This window comes from Palaemon carinicauda, chromosome 24, assembly GCF_036898095.1.
Source record: "Palaemon carinicauda isolate YSFRI2023 chromosome 24, ASM3689809v2, whole genome shotgun sequence".
Taxonomy (NCBI): Eukaryota; Metazoa; Arthropoda; class Malacostraca; order Decapoda; family Palaemonidae; genus Palaemon; species Palaemon carinicauda.
Window position 1 is genome coordinate 82,704,871 of NC_090748.1, and position 16,587 is coordinate 82,721,457.

Genomic DNA, 16,587 nt, shown 5'->3' on the forward strand with positions numbered 1-16,587 from the left:
TGGTTCTAGACTCCCGGTTGGCGAGAGCCTTCCCCTCCGCGGAGAGACTAGACAACCTAGATCAGATACTCCGGCCCTTCAGGATGCCTGAAAACTTTAAATCAATCCTGTCGGACCAACCCAGGAGAGCCAAGGACTGGCAACGATTGATAGGCCACCTCGTGTCGTTGGAGAAATTGGTCCCCCAAGGAAGGCTCAAACTCAGGGGTGTTCAGTGGAACCTGAAGGAGCTCTGGAACCAGGGGGACTCCCCGCACAAGATAGTCCCGGTGTCCCGGAGACGAAGGAAGTTCTGAAGTGGTGGCATGACAGAACAAATACCCTCAAAGGAATACCCTTCGCAGTCGACCCTCCCGAGATGCTGCTGTTCACGGATGCATCCAAGGAGGGTTGGGGAGCCCATCTTCTCGACAAGGCAGCGAAAGAAAAATGGGACTCCGAGGAGAGGAGCCGTCACATAAACGTGTTAGAACTGATGGCTGTGCAAAGGGCATGCCGAGAGTTCGTCCATCTGCTCCGGGGAGACACCGTGGCTCTGATGTGCCACAATGCCACGGTGGTGGCCTACATGAAAAAGCAAGGAGGACGGAAGTGGAAGGAGCTTTGCAGTCTCACAATGGAATTCCTGGAATGGGCAGAGGAGGAACAGATCAAGATCACAGCCAGGTTCATTCCGGGAAAGAAGAAAGTCCTAGCTGACGGCCTCAGCAGGATGGGTCAAGTAGTAGGGTCGGAATGGTCCCTACACCCAAGAGTGGCCAACACCATCATCCTGAAGTGGGGCTCTCCGATAATAGACCTCTTCGCCAAGAGACTAAACGCACAGCTCCCAGTGTTTTGTTCTCCTGTGCCAGATCCAACAGCAGCGTTCGAGGATGCTTTTCAACATCCTTGGGACAATCTCGACGTATACGCCTCCCCCCCCTACGGGATGCTCAGACAAGTACTCAACAGAGTGAGGCGGGCAAACAACCTGTGGATGACTTTGGTAGTGCCCTTGTGGCCGGAGAGAGAATGGTTCGCAGACCTAAAGGAACTGGCGCGCCTTCCACCTTGGCCCCTTCCGGACAGGCTAGAATTTCTCCGACAACCTCACTTCCAAAGGTTTCACGAAAACCCTCGGTCCCTCCGTCTTCACGCATGGAGGTTATCGAGCGTCTCCTGAGGAAGGAAGGATATTCATCGAAGATCGCAGCAAGGATGTCAGGATACCTAAGACGATCCTCGATCGCGGTATACCAAGCAAAGTGGGCTACGTTTACCAAATGGTGCACCTCGAAGAACATCAGGCCGTTAGCGGCCTCCATTCACGAGATAGCCGACTTCCTGGTCTATCTGAGGGACGAAGTGGGCACGTCCATACCAGCCATCAAAGGAGTCCGGCCGGCGTTGGGCCAAGTCTTCTTCCTGAAGGGCATCGACTTGGGTGCGTCCAGACATATCTCGATGCTCATCAAGAGCTTTGAGCAGTCGTGTTCCCCCCAGGCCACTAGAGTTTCCCAGTGGGATGTGGCTAGAGTGCTGAAGATGCTTTCAGAGCCCCCCTTCGAGCCTTTCAAAGATATCCTGGACAAGGAGCTCACCCTCAAGACGGTCTTCCTGTTAGCCCTTGCGTCGGCAAAAAGAGTAAGTGAGATTCATGGGCTGTCTTACGAGGTCTCACACTCGAAGGGCTGGTGAGAAGCTACTTTCAGGTTCTTGCCTTACCTGCGTAGCCAAGACTCAGAACCCAGCTGTTTGGGACTCTAGGTTTGAGGGGTTCTCAGTGCCAGCAATCCCGCGTTCAGACAACCCGAGGGACTTGCTACTATGCCCAGTCAGAGCGGTACATAAGTACCTAGAGAGAACGGCCAGACTTCGCCCCGAGACCAAGAGTCTGTTCGTCTCCTCAGGACTAGTGAAGAAGCCGGTCTCTAAGAAAACGATCTCCTTCTGGCTGCGGCAGGTAATCATGAGAGCCTACGACAGTTCGGGGGTCTCTCTTCCGGGAAAGCCTAGACCCCATGACATTAGGGGCCTGAGTACTTCGTTGGCCTTCGAGAGGAACATGGCAGTGGGCCAGATCCTGAGGGCAGGCACGTGTTCAAAGCAGTCCACCTTTACAGCTCACTACCTAAAGGAATGTTTGAGAAAATCCTTGGACGGGTTCTCTCTTGGCCCTGTCATATCTGCGCTCCAAAAGATTTAAGGTGTAGCCCCGGGGAAGCCGTGGGTGGTAAGTCCAAGAGACACTTGTTCCTTCCTTACCTTTTCCCCCTATCACCTTTCCCCTACATGACCCTTGAGTCCTTCACCTTCCATGGGATATACTGTCAGTGAATGAATACGTCTCCGAGGATTTTTACAGAGGTGAGTTACTTAGACACTAAGATAGTTTTTTTGCGTAGTTTTCCCTAATTTCTCGTTTCTATTTTTGGATCAGCAGAACCTAGCCTCTTATCTAGGTTCCTCTTTTCCCTTCGTCATCGGTCTTTAGGTCCGGAAGGCCACTCCCACCTCCTAAAGTATATAAGTCTCCTAAGAAAGTAGTTCGAGGTAAGTACTCCGTGTTGGAACAAATCACAAATTTTAAGTAATTTTTATTTTTCCTAACAGTACTTACCTCGAACTACTTTCGGGTTATGGCCCACCCATCTTGCCCCGAGTGCCTTACAGGACTATTAGAAACCTATCTATCATAAAACTTACTGAAGGTCGAGACCTGAGCGAGCACGCTCTCTGACCCTGGGTCGCCTCATGGCGCGTATCCTTCCGCCAGAGGTTCCCCGCATAGAAAACGGAGATAGGGTAAACTACACAAAATTCTGGTCGGTTGGGAGAAGATCCCAGATACTCCTAAGAAAGTAGTTCGAGGTAAGTACTGTTAGGAAAAATACAAATTACTTAAAATTTGTGATAAGGAGATGAAAGCAGAGTGGTTTTAGAAGAGGTAAGTCATGCATGGATCAGAATTTTAGTTAGTCAGATATGCAAGAAATATTTAGCAAAAGGTAAGAAGGTGTGTGTGGCATTTGTGGATCTGGAGAAAGCTTATGATTACGTTGATAGGGAAGCGATGCGGAATGTGATGAGGTTATATGGAATTGGTGGAAAGTTGTTGCAAGCAGTGAAGAGTTTATACATAGGGAGTACAGCGTGTGTTAAGAAAGGAAATGAAGTGAGTGAGTGGTTTCCAGTGAGAGTGGGGCTGAGACAGGGATGTGTGATGTTACCATGGTTATTCAATTTGTCTGTTGATAGAGTTGTGAGAGAGGTGAATGCTTGAGTACTTGGTCGAGGATTGAAACTGATAGATGAGAATGTTCATGAGTGGGAGGTGAATCAGTTGTTGTTTGTGGATGATACCGAATTGCTTGCAGACTTGGAAAAGCGTTGGTCAATTAGTAACAGTTTGGGAGGGTGTGTGAGCAAAGGAAGTTGAAAGTTAATGAGGGTAAGAGTAAGGTTATGAGATGGGAGGGGGGGTGCTACGTTGAATGTCATGCAGTTACTTGAGGAAGTAGTTCAGTTTAAGTACTTGGGGTCTGTTGTTGCTGCAAAGGATGGAGTGGAAGCAGAAGTACATGTCAGGAAGTGAATGAAGGATGTAAAGTGTTGGGGGCAGTGAAGGGAGTGATAAAGATGAAGAATAGTGTGTTAAGAATGAATGTAAGGAGAGTTCTGTAAGAGAAAGTGAAAGTAACAACTGTGATGTATGGATCGGAGTTTGGAATGAAAGTGATGGAGAGAGAAATTGAATGTGTACAAGATAGTGTCCCAGGAGTATGGCTGGTGTATCTTGATTAGATAGGGTTAGAAACGAAGTAGTGAGGGTTAGAAAGGGTGTAAGAAATGATTTACCAGCTAAGAGTGGTTATAAATGTGATGAGGTGGCTTGGGCATGTAGAGAGAATGAAAATTGTCCGTCTGCTGAAGAAGGTGATGAATGGAAGTTGATGAGAGAAGTTCAAGAGGAAGGCCAAGGTTTGGGTAAATGGATTGAGTGAAGAAAGCTCTAGGTGATAGGAGAATAGATGTGAGAGGCTAAAGAGCGTTTAGAATACGAATGAATGGCGAGCCATTGAAGCGCAGTTCCAACAGACCCTGCTGCTTCCTCTGGTCGCATTGGTGACCTCAGGTAGCGGCAGTAAGGGATTCAGAATATAAAGCTTCTTCATTTATGGTGTATAACGGGGAAGGATGGCTGTGGCACCCTAGCATTACCAACCAAACCCAGCTGAATCCCTCATCAGGCTGGGAGGAATAGAGAGAAGTCCCCCTTTGTTTCTTTTTTTATGTCGGCTAATCCCAAATTTGGGGGAAGTGCCTTGGCAGATACAGTATATATATTATAAGAATTCATATCAAGAATTTCAACTCATTGCTAATGGTTGTTAGGCTCATAAAATTGGTTGAAAAACATAAAATTGCAACTTTTACCTGGTATGAATATCTTCCCCAACTCTGCACTTGGTACCTTCATCTTGGGATGTTTCATCTTTCTTTTTTTATTTACAGAACCCTAGCATTCCCTACAGGCTCTGGCTCCAATATTTTCTCCCTGGTATAACAGAAAATGCTTCATGAAATACCAATGTCTTGGCAAACCCCATACAGACATACCTTTGCTTTAATATCTACTCACGGATGGTCCCGGATTCTGATTTCCCTGATGATTATGCCCTCTTGTTACAGGAGCCATAATGAAATAAATGTGTACATTTCTGTTATACAATATCATGACGTTAATCACAAATAATAATGAAATACATGTGTATATTTGTCATACAATATCATGATGTTAATAATCACAAAAAAGAAAAAAATTAAAAAGTGTAATTACAAGAAAAACAAAAGTGATGTGCATGGTATGACTAGAAGAAAATCAATTGTCATGAAGAAGCCTGCAATCTGATACAGACATGTACTCAAGTCTTATACAGTCCTCGCAATAACCTCTAATTCTATGTTTTACAGTTATGAGCTTTATTTAACATGTACATTCGTGCTCACCAAAATTTTAATATTTTTCTACGTTTAGAAATGAATGATATTTGTTTTCTCTTAAGATGTCAGTGACCATGTAATCTACACGTGCAATGTAAAAGCAAAAATTAATATAATTTTTATATTTTATAATTTTTTTACCCCCGAGATTTTTTTTTTTTTTTTTTACAAATATTTAAAAATATTTACACTGTACAAACCTTACCAACTGAGAGAAAACTTATAATCCCTATGAATTGGAGGATGATATTGCCAACTGTTTCTGTAGAATTTTTATCATCTGACGAGGATCTCTCTCATCCAATCTTGGACACTGAAAAAGATACCAGATTAGCAAAGCAATCAATATTTGAACAATAGAATAAGCAATGTAAGAAAACAAAACACATGTAAAAAAAATTTCCATATGATATGTATGACCAATTCATATTCCCATTGTAATTAAAAAAAAATCCACAAAATCCCTTTTTTTATCAGCTCATATTCCTGGTTCTGAAAAATCTGTGACTGTTGTTCCTCAATGCAAAATGAACTCCATGCTTACAAGCAGTACTGACCATGTTCCTCATGAATGGCAGGGCTTCAACAAAGAATGGAGTTTTGTTGGAGGCAAAATCTATTTTTGGGGGAAGGTGCTGTGTGGTTCTCCAGGATTTTCCTCTAAATATGGTATACCAAAGAAATATTTTTGTTCTGTCCTATTGCTAGTGCATCAACATGGAAAGCTCTGACCTAATGTGCAAAAGGGAGACTGACAGGTTCAGGCTCTCTTGAACCCATCATCTCCAATGCTAAATTAGCCTGCTAACAGATGACATCACGCAATGAGAACCATTAATACTCGCAAGGAAGATAGCAATGCTACCTGGCAGGCCCACGTCTTGGTTATATCGAGAGATAGATTGATTTCAGCTGTTGAAAAGTAATCGAATGTATTTTTTTTTTATTTAAAAGAAACAATTATTATTGAGATATTTAAGCTTTTAGTTCATAAAATAAGCTGTATTTCTGTTTTAAGAGAGTAAAGTATAGATATAACATCCTGCGCAAGAGACAACACAAGAAGTTATCATGCTTCAAGAAAATGTGTAGGCTACGAGTTGTCTGAACGAAAACACCTAACACTTACAGTAAGCTCTCCTGTAGTAATATTACTGTACATATATCACAGTAATATACATTACAGTATCAGTGAGTATTAGGTTATACAGAACAGTAAGGGGATGATAACGATTGTAAAACTTTACCTTAGCACAATACTGTACTATAACCTTACTGTGTCCAGTACGTGGTGTATATGTGTGAAAATGTACAGTACACTCTACATATGACTCTAAACTGATGTAGAAACCAAATTAAAACAATATCAAGCAGTATTTACTGTGTTAATCATCAGCTCAGGCCTCAGCTCGTGGCAAGGGGCAGTGACTTGTAGGTTAGGAGTTAGCCCACCCTAGTGCAGCTTTTATTGCGAAAATTCCCTTTTCGCGCCTGTGTCTATAACCTAACTATCACGAAGAAGGAGGGCTAACTGTATATATAAAGGTACTTTGTTTATTGATAAATATAAGAAAAGTGGAATTTTAATAATAAAATACCTGTAACTTATTTCTATGAACCTCCCCCCGCTGTTCAGACTGCTTCATCTCCAGAAGCTTGCTATGTTTAATTATTTACTTCTAAAATATTTTAAAAATTTTCCCATTTTCTTTCCCTTCAATAAAACATGTGCTTCTAGTAAAAGAATGGAACATTCTAGTGATAAGTAGTAAGAAGCCCAGAACTGATGCTCCAGTGTGTCTCTCCCTTCAGTTTCTCAGTCTGTTTAGTTCAGACTTTCTCCAGATTGTTTATCTATTACCACACATTATGATGTCTTTCCTTGAATATATTAGTAATTTCTGAGAGAAGTGTTCAGGGCAATTGTTTCTGCAAGATAAAATACACAATATCTTCGTGTATCATATTGAGGGCATAGTGATGTTTAAATAATCATTGTGAAGAGCACACTTGCTTCATGGTCCCTCTCATGGAAAAGTAAGTTTCAATGGTTGTAAATCCGGTTAAAAATTCAAAGTGCTAAACGGATCTTTTCTTTTCGAAGTGGAAAATCCAACGAAGAATAAGCTAGTTGATTTTTGTGGGGGATGAAAACAGTAATGACACATCTCCAACACGCCTCCATCTTTAAATAATTCATTTAATCAGCCAATTTCAATGGTGATAAGCTTCAAACCTCTTGACATTAATAGCTTCCTTTGTTGAAATGAAATGTCCAAGAAATCTCTTAAAAGCAGTAATTCTGATCATAACCACCCTATTGCCAAATCTGTGATAATATAATAACTTGTTCACAATGAAATTGAGGAATGCAGAGGCTTATCAAGTAGTTTTATTGTAATATTTCAGAAGCACTTAACTTGCACCTCGTTGTCCACAAGCGGCACATTAGTGCTGCACATATGCTGAGGCATATGAAAAGACAGGGCTTATGTAGCACCACCTCCTGAATAATAACGATGTATTATTTGTGAATTAAACTTTTTTCATTATTTTTAATTCTTTGTTAGAATTTCCCAAACAAAAGTGAACCTGTAATGAGCTAGCAACCACACATGAACACAAGGTCATGCAATATGTGATGTAATCATTTAGCTTAAACTGATAGGTCACCAACAATACAAATATTAAAGATTTAATTCAATAAAAAATTAAGAACATATACCACATGAATTGCCATCTCCCAAAATAAATATGATGATGCTTAAAAGCGATTATTTAGCAAGAGAAGGGATATAGTATAAGAATATTTAGCAAGAGAAGGGATATAGTATAAGAATTTAAACAACCTATCTGGTCTTCTGTCTTCCAATCTAGATGTCTATTAGAGCAACTACTGATGTAGAACTTTAAAAGTTTATCCGCAGAAAGATCTAAAATATTAAAATAATTAAGACTCCTCTCGATTCTTTAAAGCAGACTGGAATGGGATTTAGCATGATCTTATGTGCTTGAATTGGTCACAATTATACAGTAGTGTTAATCCTGTTGTCCCTTTGAATGAGAATCTAGTCAACATAATTGATAGGCTTATCCCATCTCGTGTGCTAAGGTACCGAGTGAAGGACAAACCGTGGTTCAATGATGATTGTAGATGTGCTTATATGGAGAAGCAGGAGGCCTATCATCTTTGGAAGGGTAACAGATCAGATTTGACTTGGAATAACTATACTCAGCTTAGAGCTTTTGCTCAGAGAGTTTATGCCTCAACTGAAAAGGAGTACATTTTTACCATAAAAGAAAAACTTTCTGGTACAACTCAGGAACATAAATGGTGGTCTACCCTTAAATCTGCACTCTTTGGTGTAAATGCAACAGTTCCTCCTTTACTTAAACCAGATGGCTCAGTCACTCACTGTCCAAAGGAAAAGGCAGCCCTTTTGGCTGATATTTTTGACAGTAAACAGAGTAATGAAAAACTTGAATTTCCTCATTCCTGTTTTCCTGAGGCTAAACTAACTAGTTTAGCTTTTCGATCTCGTGAGATTAAAGCTCTGTTGGTGGACCTTGATGCTTATGGAGGTGTAGACCCAAATGGTATTTTTCCTTTGTTTTTTATAAAGACAGCAGATTTCTTAGCTCCAAAGTTATCTGTTATTTTGCGCAAGTTAGCAAGAAGAGGAGCTTTTAGCACTAGTTGGAGAATTGGTACTGTTACTCCTCTATGTAAATGTGTTTGTGGTAGCTCAAATCCCACTGATTACCACCCAATTTCCATAACTCCCATATTATCTAAAGTTTTTGAACGTCTTCTGGCAAAACGTCTTAATAGGTTTGCTGAAGGTAATCATCTACTCCCTAGTTTGCAATTTGGTTTTCGTAAAGGCCTTGGAGCATGTGATGCCCTTCTCACAATCTCCAATGCTGTACAGAAATCCCTTGATTGTGGTCGGGAAGTTCGTATGATTGGCCTTGATTTTAGTGCTGCCTTTGATCGTGTTAATCATGAGGCCCTTGTTTTCAAATTCAAAGACTTAGGAGCGGGTGGGTCGTTTCTTAGCATTATAGTGAGTATAGGAATGTGATATCTGGTGTTCCACAGGGTTGTGTTCTTGGCCCATTACTTTTCATACTATATACACGTAACATATGGTTTGGCCTAGAAAACAAGCTTGTTGCATATGTAGATGATGCTACTCTCATGTTATCAATTCCATCCCCTGAATGTAGATCTGGGTTTGCTGAATCCCTTAATAGAGATTTAGCTAAAATTAGTGCATGGTGCAAATTATGGGGTATGAATTTGAATCCTAACAAAACTCAAAGTATGATTGTAAGTAGGTCAAGGACAGTGGCTCCTCAACATGCGGATCTCAGTATTGATAATGTTTCTTTAACTTTGTATGACTTAAAATTTTAGGTGTGATTCTCAACAGCAAATTCACTTTTGAGAAACACATTAGGTCTGTGTCTTCTTCAATTGCACAAAAAATTGGCTTATTGAGAAAGTCTTTCAAGATTTTCGGTGACCAATCTTTTCTGAAGAAGTGTTTTAATTCTTTCATTCTACTTGTTTTGAGTATTGTTCTCCTGGCTGGTCTTCAGCTGCTGATTCTCATCTTAATTTGTTGGACAGCAACTTACGGTCTATTAAATTTCCTATTCCTGATCTAGATATTAATCTTTGGCACCATCGTTCAATTAGTTCATTATGCATGTTGCATAAGATTTTTCATAATTCTGACCATCCTTTACATTCAGATCTTCCAGCACAATGCCATCCTGTTCATAATACTAGGCAGGCAGTTAATTCTAATAGCCAGGCCTTCTCCATCATGAGGCTCAATACTACACAGTATTCTAGAAGTTTTATTCCAGCTGTGACCAAGTTGTGGAATGATCTTCCTGATCGGGCAATTGAATCAGTAGAATCACAAAAGTTCAAAGATGCAGCAAATGTTTTTATGTTGAACAGGCTGACATAAGTCTTTTTATAGTTTATATATGACATATCTGTTTTGACATTGTTACTGTTTGTAGAATAATTTATTGTTAATTTGTTCTCATTTATTTATTTCCTTATTTCCTTTCCTCACTGGGCTATTTTTCCCTGTTGGAGCCTTTGGGCTTATAGCATCTTGCTTTTCCAACTATGGTTGTAGCTTGGCTAATAATAATAATAATAATAATAATAATAATAATAATAATAATAATAATAAGCACAGTGAATATTCAGAACCCTTACTGAATGAACACTAATTATGAGCACTAGACCTGACTATAGAAGTTATGCTAATGTTAGCAACCAGGCAGGCAAGTCAGCCCTACTGCCCACAGAAGAATGCTCACAAATTTGAGAGAATAACAAAGGAAGTTGAATAAGTTCAGATCTATAAACTCGTCCCTAACAAAAGACAATTATTCTAGAACTCTACAAGAAAATACACATGATCACAATACACCTGCATATGCAAATGATGCTACTCACTTTGCATCTGGCCTATTCTTGACATATTCTCCTGTGTCCTCATACACCTGACAACACAGATTACCAAACAATCTTCTTCTTCCAAAGGGTTACTGCACTGTAATTGTTCAGTGCCTGCTTTCCACTAGGTAAGAGTAGAAGAGACTCTTTAGCTATGGTATGCAGCTCTTCTAGGAGAAGGACATTCCAATATCAAACCATTGTTCTCTAGTCTTGGGTAATGCCATAGCCTCTGTACCATGGTCTTCCACTGTCTTAGGTTAGAGTTCTCCTGCTTGAGGGTACACTCTCGGGAACACTAATCAATCTAATATCTCTTCCTCTTGTCTGGTTAAAGTTTATATAATTTATATAGGAGATATTCATTTTAATATTGTTACTCTTCTTAAAATATTTTATTTTTCCTTATTTCCTTTCCTCACTAGGCTATTTTCCCTGTTCGAGCCCCTGGGCTTATAGCGTCCTGCTTTTCCAACTAGGGTTGAAGCTTAGCAAGTAATAATAATAACAATAAATCCATGTCCTGAATGTAGATCTGGGATTTCTAAACCCCAACACCTGGATCTCGGCATTGATAATGTTTCTTTAACTCTATGACTTTAAAATGTTAGGTGTGATTCTTGACAAGATATTTACTTTTGAGAAACACATTAGGTCTGTATTTTCTTCAAATACACAAAAAACTGACTTATTAAGAAAGTCTTGTAAGATTTTCGATGATCAATCTATTCTGCAGAAGTGTTTTAATTCTTTGTTTTGAGTAATGTTCTCCTCTGGTCTTCATCTGCTGAATCTCATCTTAATTTGTTGGACTGGAACTTATGGTCTATTAAATTTCTTATTCAAGATCTAGATATCAATCTCTGGCACCGTCGTTCAATTAGTTCGTTATGCATGATGCATAAGATTTCTTATAATTCTGACCATCCTTTACATTCAGATCTTCCCGGACATTACCATCCTGTTTGTAATACTAGGTATGCAGTTAATTCTAATAGTCAGGCCTTCTCCATCATGAGGCTCAATAATACACAGTATTCTAGAAGATTTTTTCCAGCAGTGACCAAGTTGTGGAATGATCTTCCAAATCGGATAGTTGAATCAGTAGAACGTCAAAAGTTCAAACTTGCAGCAAATATTTTTATGTAGAACAGGCTGACATAAGTCTTTTTATAGTTTATATATAAAAGATCTGTTTTAATGTTGTTAATGTTCTTAAAATATTTTATCTTAATTGTTCATTACTTCTCATATACAGTAGTTTATTTATTATTTCCTTTCCTCACTGGGCTATTTTTCCCTGTTGGAGCCCTTTGTCTTATAGCATCTTGCTTTTTCCATCTAGAGAGGGAGCTTGGCTAGTAATAATAATGATATACCTATCTTTACTGTTGATAATGCACAATTGCACTGTTTCACCCACTACAGAGATCAACAAAGACATGCTGTATAAAATAAACAGGACTTCAAATACTTTCAGCAGGCTGAGACCAAGATTTTTCAGAACAAACACCTGAGATTTGCCGCTAAAATCCAAGGACTATAAAACAGTACTTATCTTGACTCTCAATGGTGCAGTGGTCTGGACTTAATGTATCAACACCATCTCAAGCCATTAGATTTTAAAATTTCCTGTTTAAAGAAAATTATAGGCCTCACCTAAAAAGATCGGACTCTATACATAGGGATTCTAGAAAAGACAAGATGCACAAGCATAGAACCTATGCTCACTAAACGCCAACTATGCTTGGTTGATTATTTGATCAGTAGTAGGTTGGCCTGGGCACCAGCCGCCCGTTGAGATACTACCGCTAGAGAGTTATGGGGTCCTTTGACTGGCCAGACAGTACTACATAGGACCCTTCTCTCTGGTTACGGTTCTTTCCCTTTGCCTACACAGACACCGAATAGTGTGGCCTATCCTTTACAGATTCTCCTCTGTCCTCATACACCTGACAACACTGTGATTACTAGACAATTCTTCTTCACCCAAGGGGTTAACTACTGCACTGTAATTGTTCAGTGGCTACTTTCCTTTTGGTAAGGGTAGAAGAGACTCTTTAGCTATGGTAAGCAGCTCTTCTAGGAGAAGGACACTCCAAAATCAAACCATTGTTCTCTATTCCTGGGTAGTGCCATAGCCTCTGTACCATGGTCTTACACTGCCTTGGGTTAGAGTTCTCTTGCTTGAGGGTACACTTGGGCACACTTTTCTATCTAGTTTCTCTTCCTCTTGTTCTGTTAAAGTTTTTATATTTTAAATAGGAAATATTTATTTTAATATTGTTACTATTCCTAAAATGTTCTATTTTTCCTTATCTCCTTATTTCCTTTCCTCACTGGGCTATTTTCCCTGTTGGGGCCCCTGGGCTTATAGCATCCTGCTTTTCCAACTAGGGTTGTAGCTTAGCATTTAATAATAATAATAATAATAATTGCTGAGTGGCTCCCCAAAAAAATTTTATACAGGCAACAGAAATATGGACAAGGGATAAAAAGACCAAATCAAGTCAACACTAACGAGTGGGAGGAAGAAGCAAAGCTCTTCTCTTGCCCCAAAAATAATACACCTGACATGGCATAGGAGACCATGACCTACACTGCACACAGAGATGATCGTGAACAATCATTTATAATCATGCACTTCCTAGCAAGAGTACACAGTTTGGATTTACAACAGGTTTAACAAAATCTGGATATAAAGTCCATCTTCCCACGATCGATTGTCTTGTTTGACATTATAATAATCAACAGCCAGCATTCACTTCCTAAAAGAAAAATTAAAATGAAAAGGTCAATTAGGGACGCATCAGTACATCTGTACTCGAATCGGACGTAAACATAGGTGAAGACTGACAGGTAGGGCGGCAGGGCTTCTCGCCCTTGCTCCCACCTGTTGCTTAACTGCTCATTAAAATAATTTGACGGCTGTCCAGCTCACGCTGAAATCCTATTCTCTATCTAAAGAACAATAGTTTGTATTTTGTGTAGGAACAAACTAAATTAATGAATTTTGAAAGAATCCTCATATACTTTCTATGAAAACTTATGATTTGTAAATTGATAGTGAATATAGCCCAAACGTATAACATCCTCTATCTAAAACAAACCAGAAACTACAGTACTGAAATTAAGAAACCAAACTTTAATCAACCCCCTAAAATAACTTACGTGGCAAAAGTTACGTATCGAAATGGCTTCTTCCATTTTGGCATCTATTTTTTCTTGGCGTTCAATATTTGAAGGATGAGTTGACAGCCATACTGCATCTTCAGGTGAGGATCCTACCTGTTTCTCTCGAATTTTGTCTAGGATACACATTTTTCCCCAAAATGCACTCGCTTCTCGTACATCATAACAAGCCTAAAATTATAGGAGATTTTTAAACTGGTAACAGGCTTCCACATAAAATTATCATGATATAGAAAACCTTTTGAGAAATAATGCAATAAATAATAGCCTCAACATACAATTAAAGCAGTTATAAAGAATTGAAACCAGTACTGTAATACAGTAATACCCTACCCTAAGTCGTTAATTGATTCCAAGAGATTCGACGTCGTTAATTGATCCCAAGAGATCTGACGTTAATTGATTCCAAGATATCTGATGTACTGTAAGTTGATTTTCAACATAGGTCAGATTTTTGCCCTAAAAAGTGACATATATTCCCTATACATATACAGAACAAAAAGCACTTGCAACCTGCTATGGTTTTATATAAACCAAATACTGCACTTGCATTAATAAGCTTCCATGTGAAGCGCAGTACAGTGATACCTCGGTACTCGACCATAATCCGTTCGAGATCCGTGTTCGACCTCCGATTTGTTCGAGTACCGAATTTTTTTTCCCCATAAGAAATAATGGTATATATTCTATTCCGTTCCCAAGCACTCGAACAGGCCCAAAATATTAATAAAACGTGTACCTAAACAACAATAATTATCTAAATGTGTATGAAATTGGTCAGAAAATCCTATAAAACAATTTTAAACCATTTACTGTACTAAAATAAAACAATTTTAAACCATTTTCTGTACTGTAGTGAACATACCTTTGAGCAGCGGTTCGATGGCATACAGGGATGGATGTGGAGAGGATGGAAGGGGGAGGTTACTGCTTGGAAGGAGAGTCCCCTTCCATGATGTGGCGGGGTAGTTCTCCTTCAGGAGTTGTTTCTCTCTCCAATGAAAGGGTGGGCAGATCTATTTCAGGGGTTTCTTCTCTTCTTTGTCTCTTCTTTGGAGGAGAAACAGGCTTTGATGTAGCAGCTTTCTTTTCTTTTGTGAAAAACTGGTCTATTGTTAATTGTTTCTTCCTCCTCTGCAGTATTCTTCGAAAATGATACATGACACTATCATTAAACATATGCACTGCCCGGTTTGCTACTGCAATTTCTGGGTGGTATTTTTCAGCAAAAGCCTGCACATCTGCCCACTTGGAACAAATTTCATTGATGAGAGAACTTGGAACATCCTCCCTTACCTCATCCTCTTCTGAAGATTCCTGCTCCACAATCAGATCCTGCTGCTGTTGTTGTTGCAGGTGCAACAATTCCTCCACAGTCAACTCGGTAGAATGGCTTTCTACAAGCTCATCAATATCATCCTTGTCGACCTCAAGCCCCAAACTCCTGCCCATGACAACAATTTCCTCAACGACATCAGTGTCATCAGAAATTACAGGGGTAGCAGTGCTTGGACCCGCCTCTGGTTGGAAACCTTCAAACTCCCTCTCTGTGACACATGATGGCCACAGCTTACGCCAGGCAGAGTTCAATGTCCTATAGGTCACACCTCGCCAAGCTTGGTCAATCATGTTAACAGAGTTGAGGATGCTGAAGTGTTCCTTCCAGAATTCCTTTAGGGTCAACTTCGTGTCACTGGTCACTTCAAAACACTTTCTGAAAAGGGCCTTGGTATAGAGTTTTTTGAAGTTTGAAATGACCTGTTGGTCCATGGGCTGGAGTATGGGAGTAGTATTGGGGGGCAAGAATTTGATTTTGATAAAGCTGTATTCTTCTTTCAAGTCATCCTCGAGACCTGGAGGATGTGCAGGAGCATTGTCCATAACCAGAAGACATTTCATTGGCAAGCTCTTTTCAATGAGGTAAGCCTTAACCTGGGGGGCAAACACTTCGTTTATCCACTCAGTAAAGAATTGTCTTGTGACCCAAGATTTAGTGTTCGAGCGCCACATAACTGGTAGTGCACTTTTACAAATATTATTTCGTTTGAACACCCGGGGGTTGTCCGAGTGGTACACTAACAAGGGTTTGATCTTGCAATCGCCACTTGCATTTGCACACAGCAACAATGTTAGCCTATCTTTCATTGGCTTGTGACCTGGCATCTTCGTCTCGTCCTTGGTAATGTACGTATTGGCTGGCATTTTCTTCCAAAATAACCCAGTCTCATCACAATTAAAGACTTGTTGTGCGATCAAATTTTGTTCATTTATGTACCGATCGAATTCCCCCACGTATTTATCGGCTGCAATTTGATCCGAACTAGCTGCCTCCCCATGCCTAGTAACACGATGAATACCTGTTCTATTACGAAACTTTTCAAACCAACCCCTGCTCGCTTTAAATGTAAATGAATCACTTTCACTGGTACTCGGACTTTTCTTCACTAATTCTTCATAGATATGCAACGCTTTTTCACAAATGAACGCTTCACTAACACTTTCCCCGGCCAACTGTTTTTCTTTAATAAATATTAAAAGCAACTTTTCCATCTCCTCAATCACTTGTGGCCTTTGCTTAGTTACCGCCGTAACTCCCGTTGCAACATTCGCCTTCTTAATCATTTCTTTATGCTTTAAAAACGTAGAAATGGTCGACTTCGCCATTCCGTATTCTACCGCTAAATCGGACACTCGTACACCATTCTCATATTTCGCTATAATTTCCTTCTTCAACTCGATCGTTGTTCGCACTGTTTTCCTCTTCTCCTTCCCCTTAACACTCATTACTTTCTTGGGACTCATTATGAAAGCTAAAAAAGCAATTAAAAGCACTGAAAATCACTAAATCACAACGAATGCTGATCGCGCGTTGTCTGAGTGACGCTCTCGAGAGAACTGATGCTTCCCGAACAAGCGAGAGT

At 40.0% G+C, this 16,587-nt stretch overlaps 1 protein-coding gene across 3 annotated transcripts in view; it reads right to left on the bottom strand.

Annotated features, from left to right (window-relative positions):
- Positions 1-4,789: 4,789 nt before the first annotated feature.
- The window catches only part of LOC137618181 (metalloendopeptidase OMA1, mitochondrial-like), a 105,949-nt gene continuing 94,151 nt past the window's right edge, over positions 4,790-16,587 (bottom strand). For all 3 annotated transcript variants that reach the window (XM_068348248.1, XM_068348247.1, XM_068348249.1), the window contains exons 8-9: positions 13,646-13,837; positions 4,790-5,299 (exon numbers count right to left, since the gene is read on the bottom strand). In XM_068348248.1, the coding sequence (XP_068204349.1) occupies positions 5,216-5,299; positions 13,646-13,837 (276 nt within the window). In that variant the 3' untranslated portion in view covers positions 4,790-5,215. The remainder of the gene's footprint in view (positions 5,300-13,645; positions 13,838-16,587) is intronic.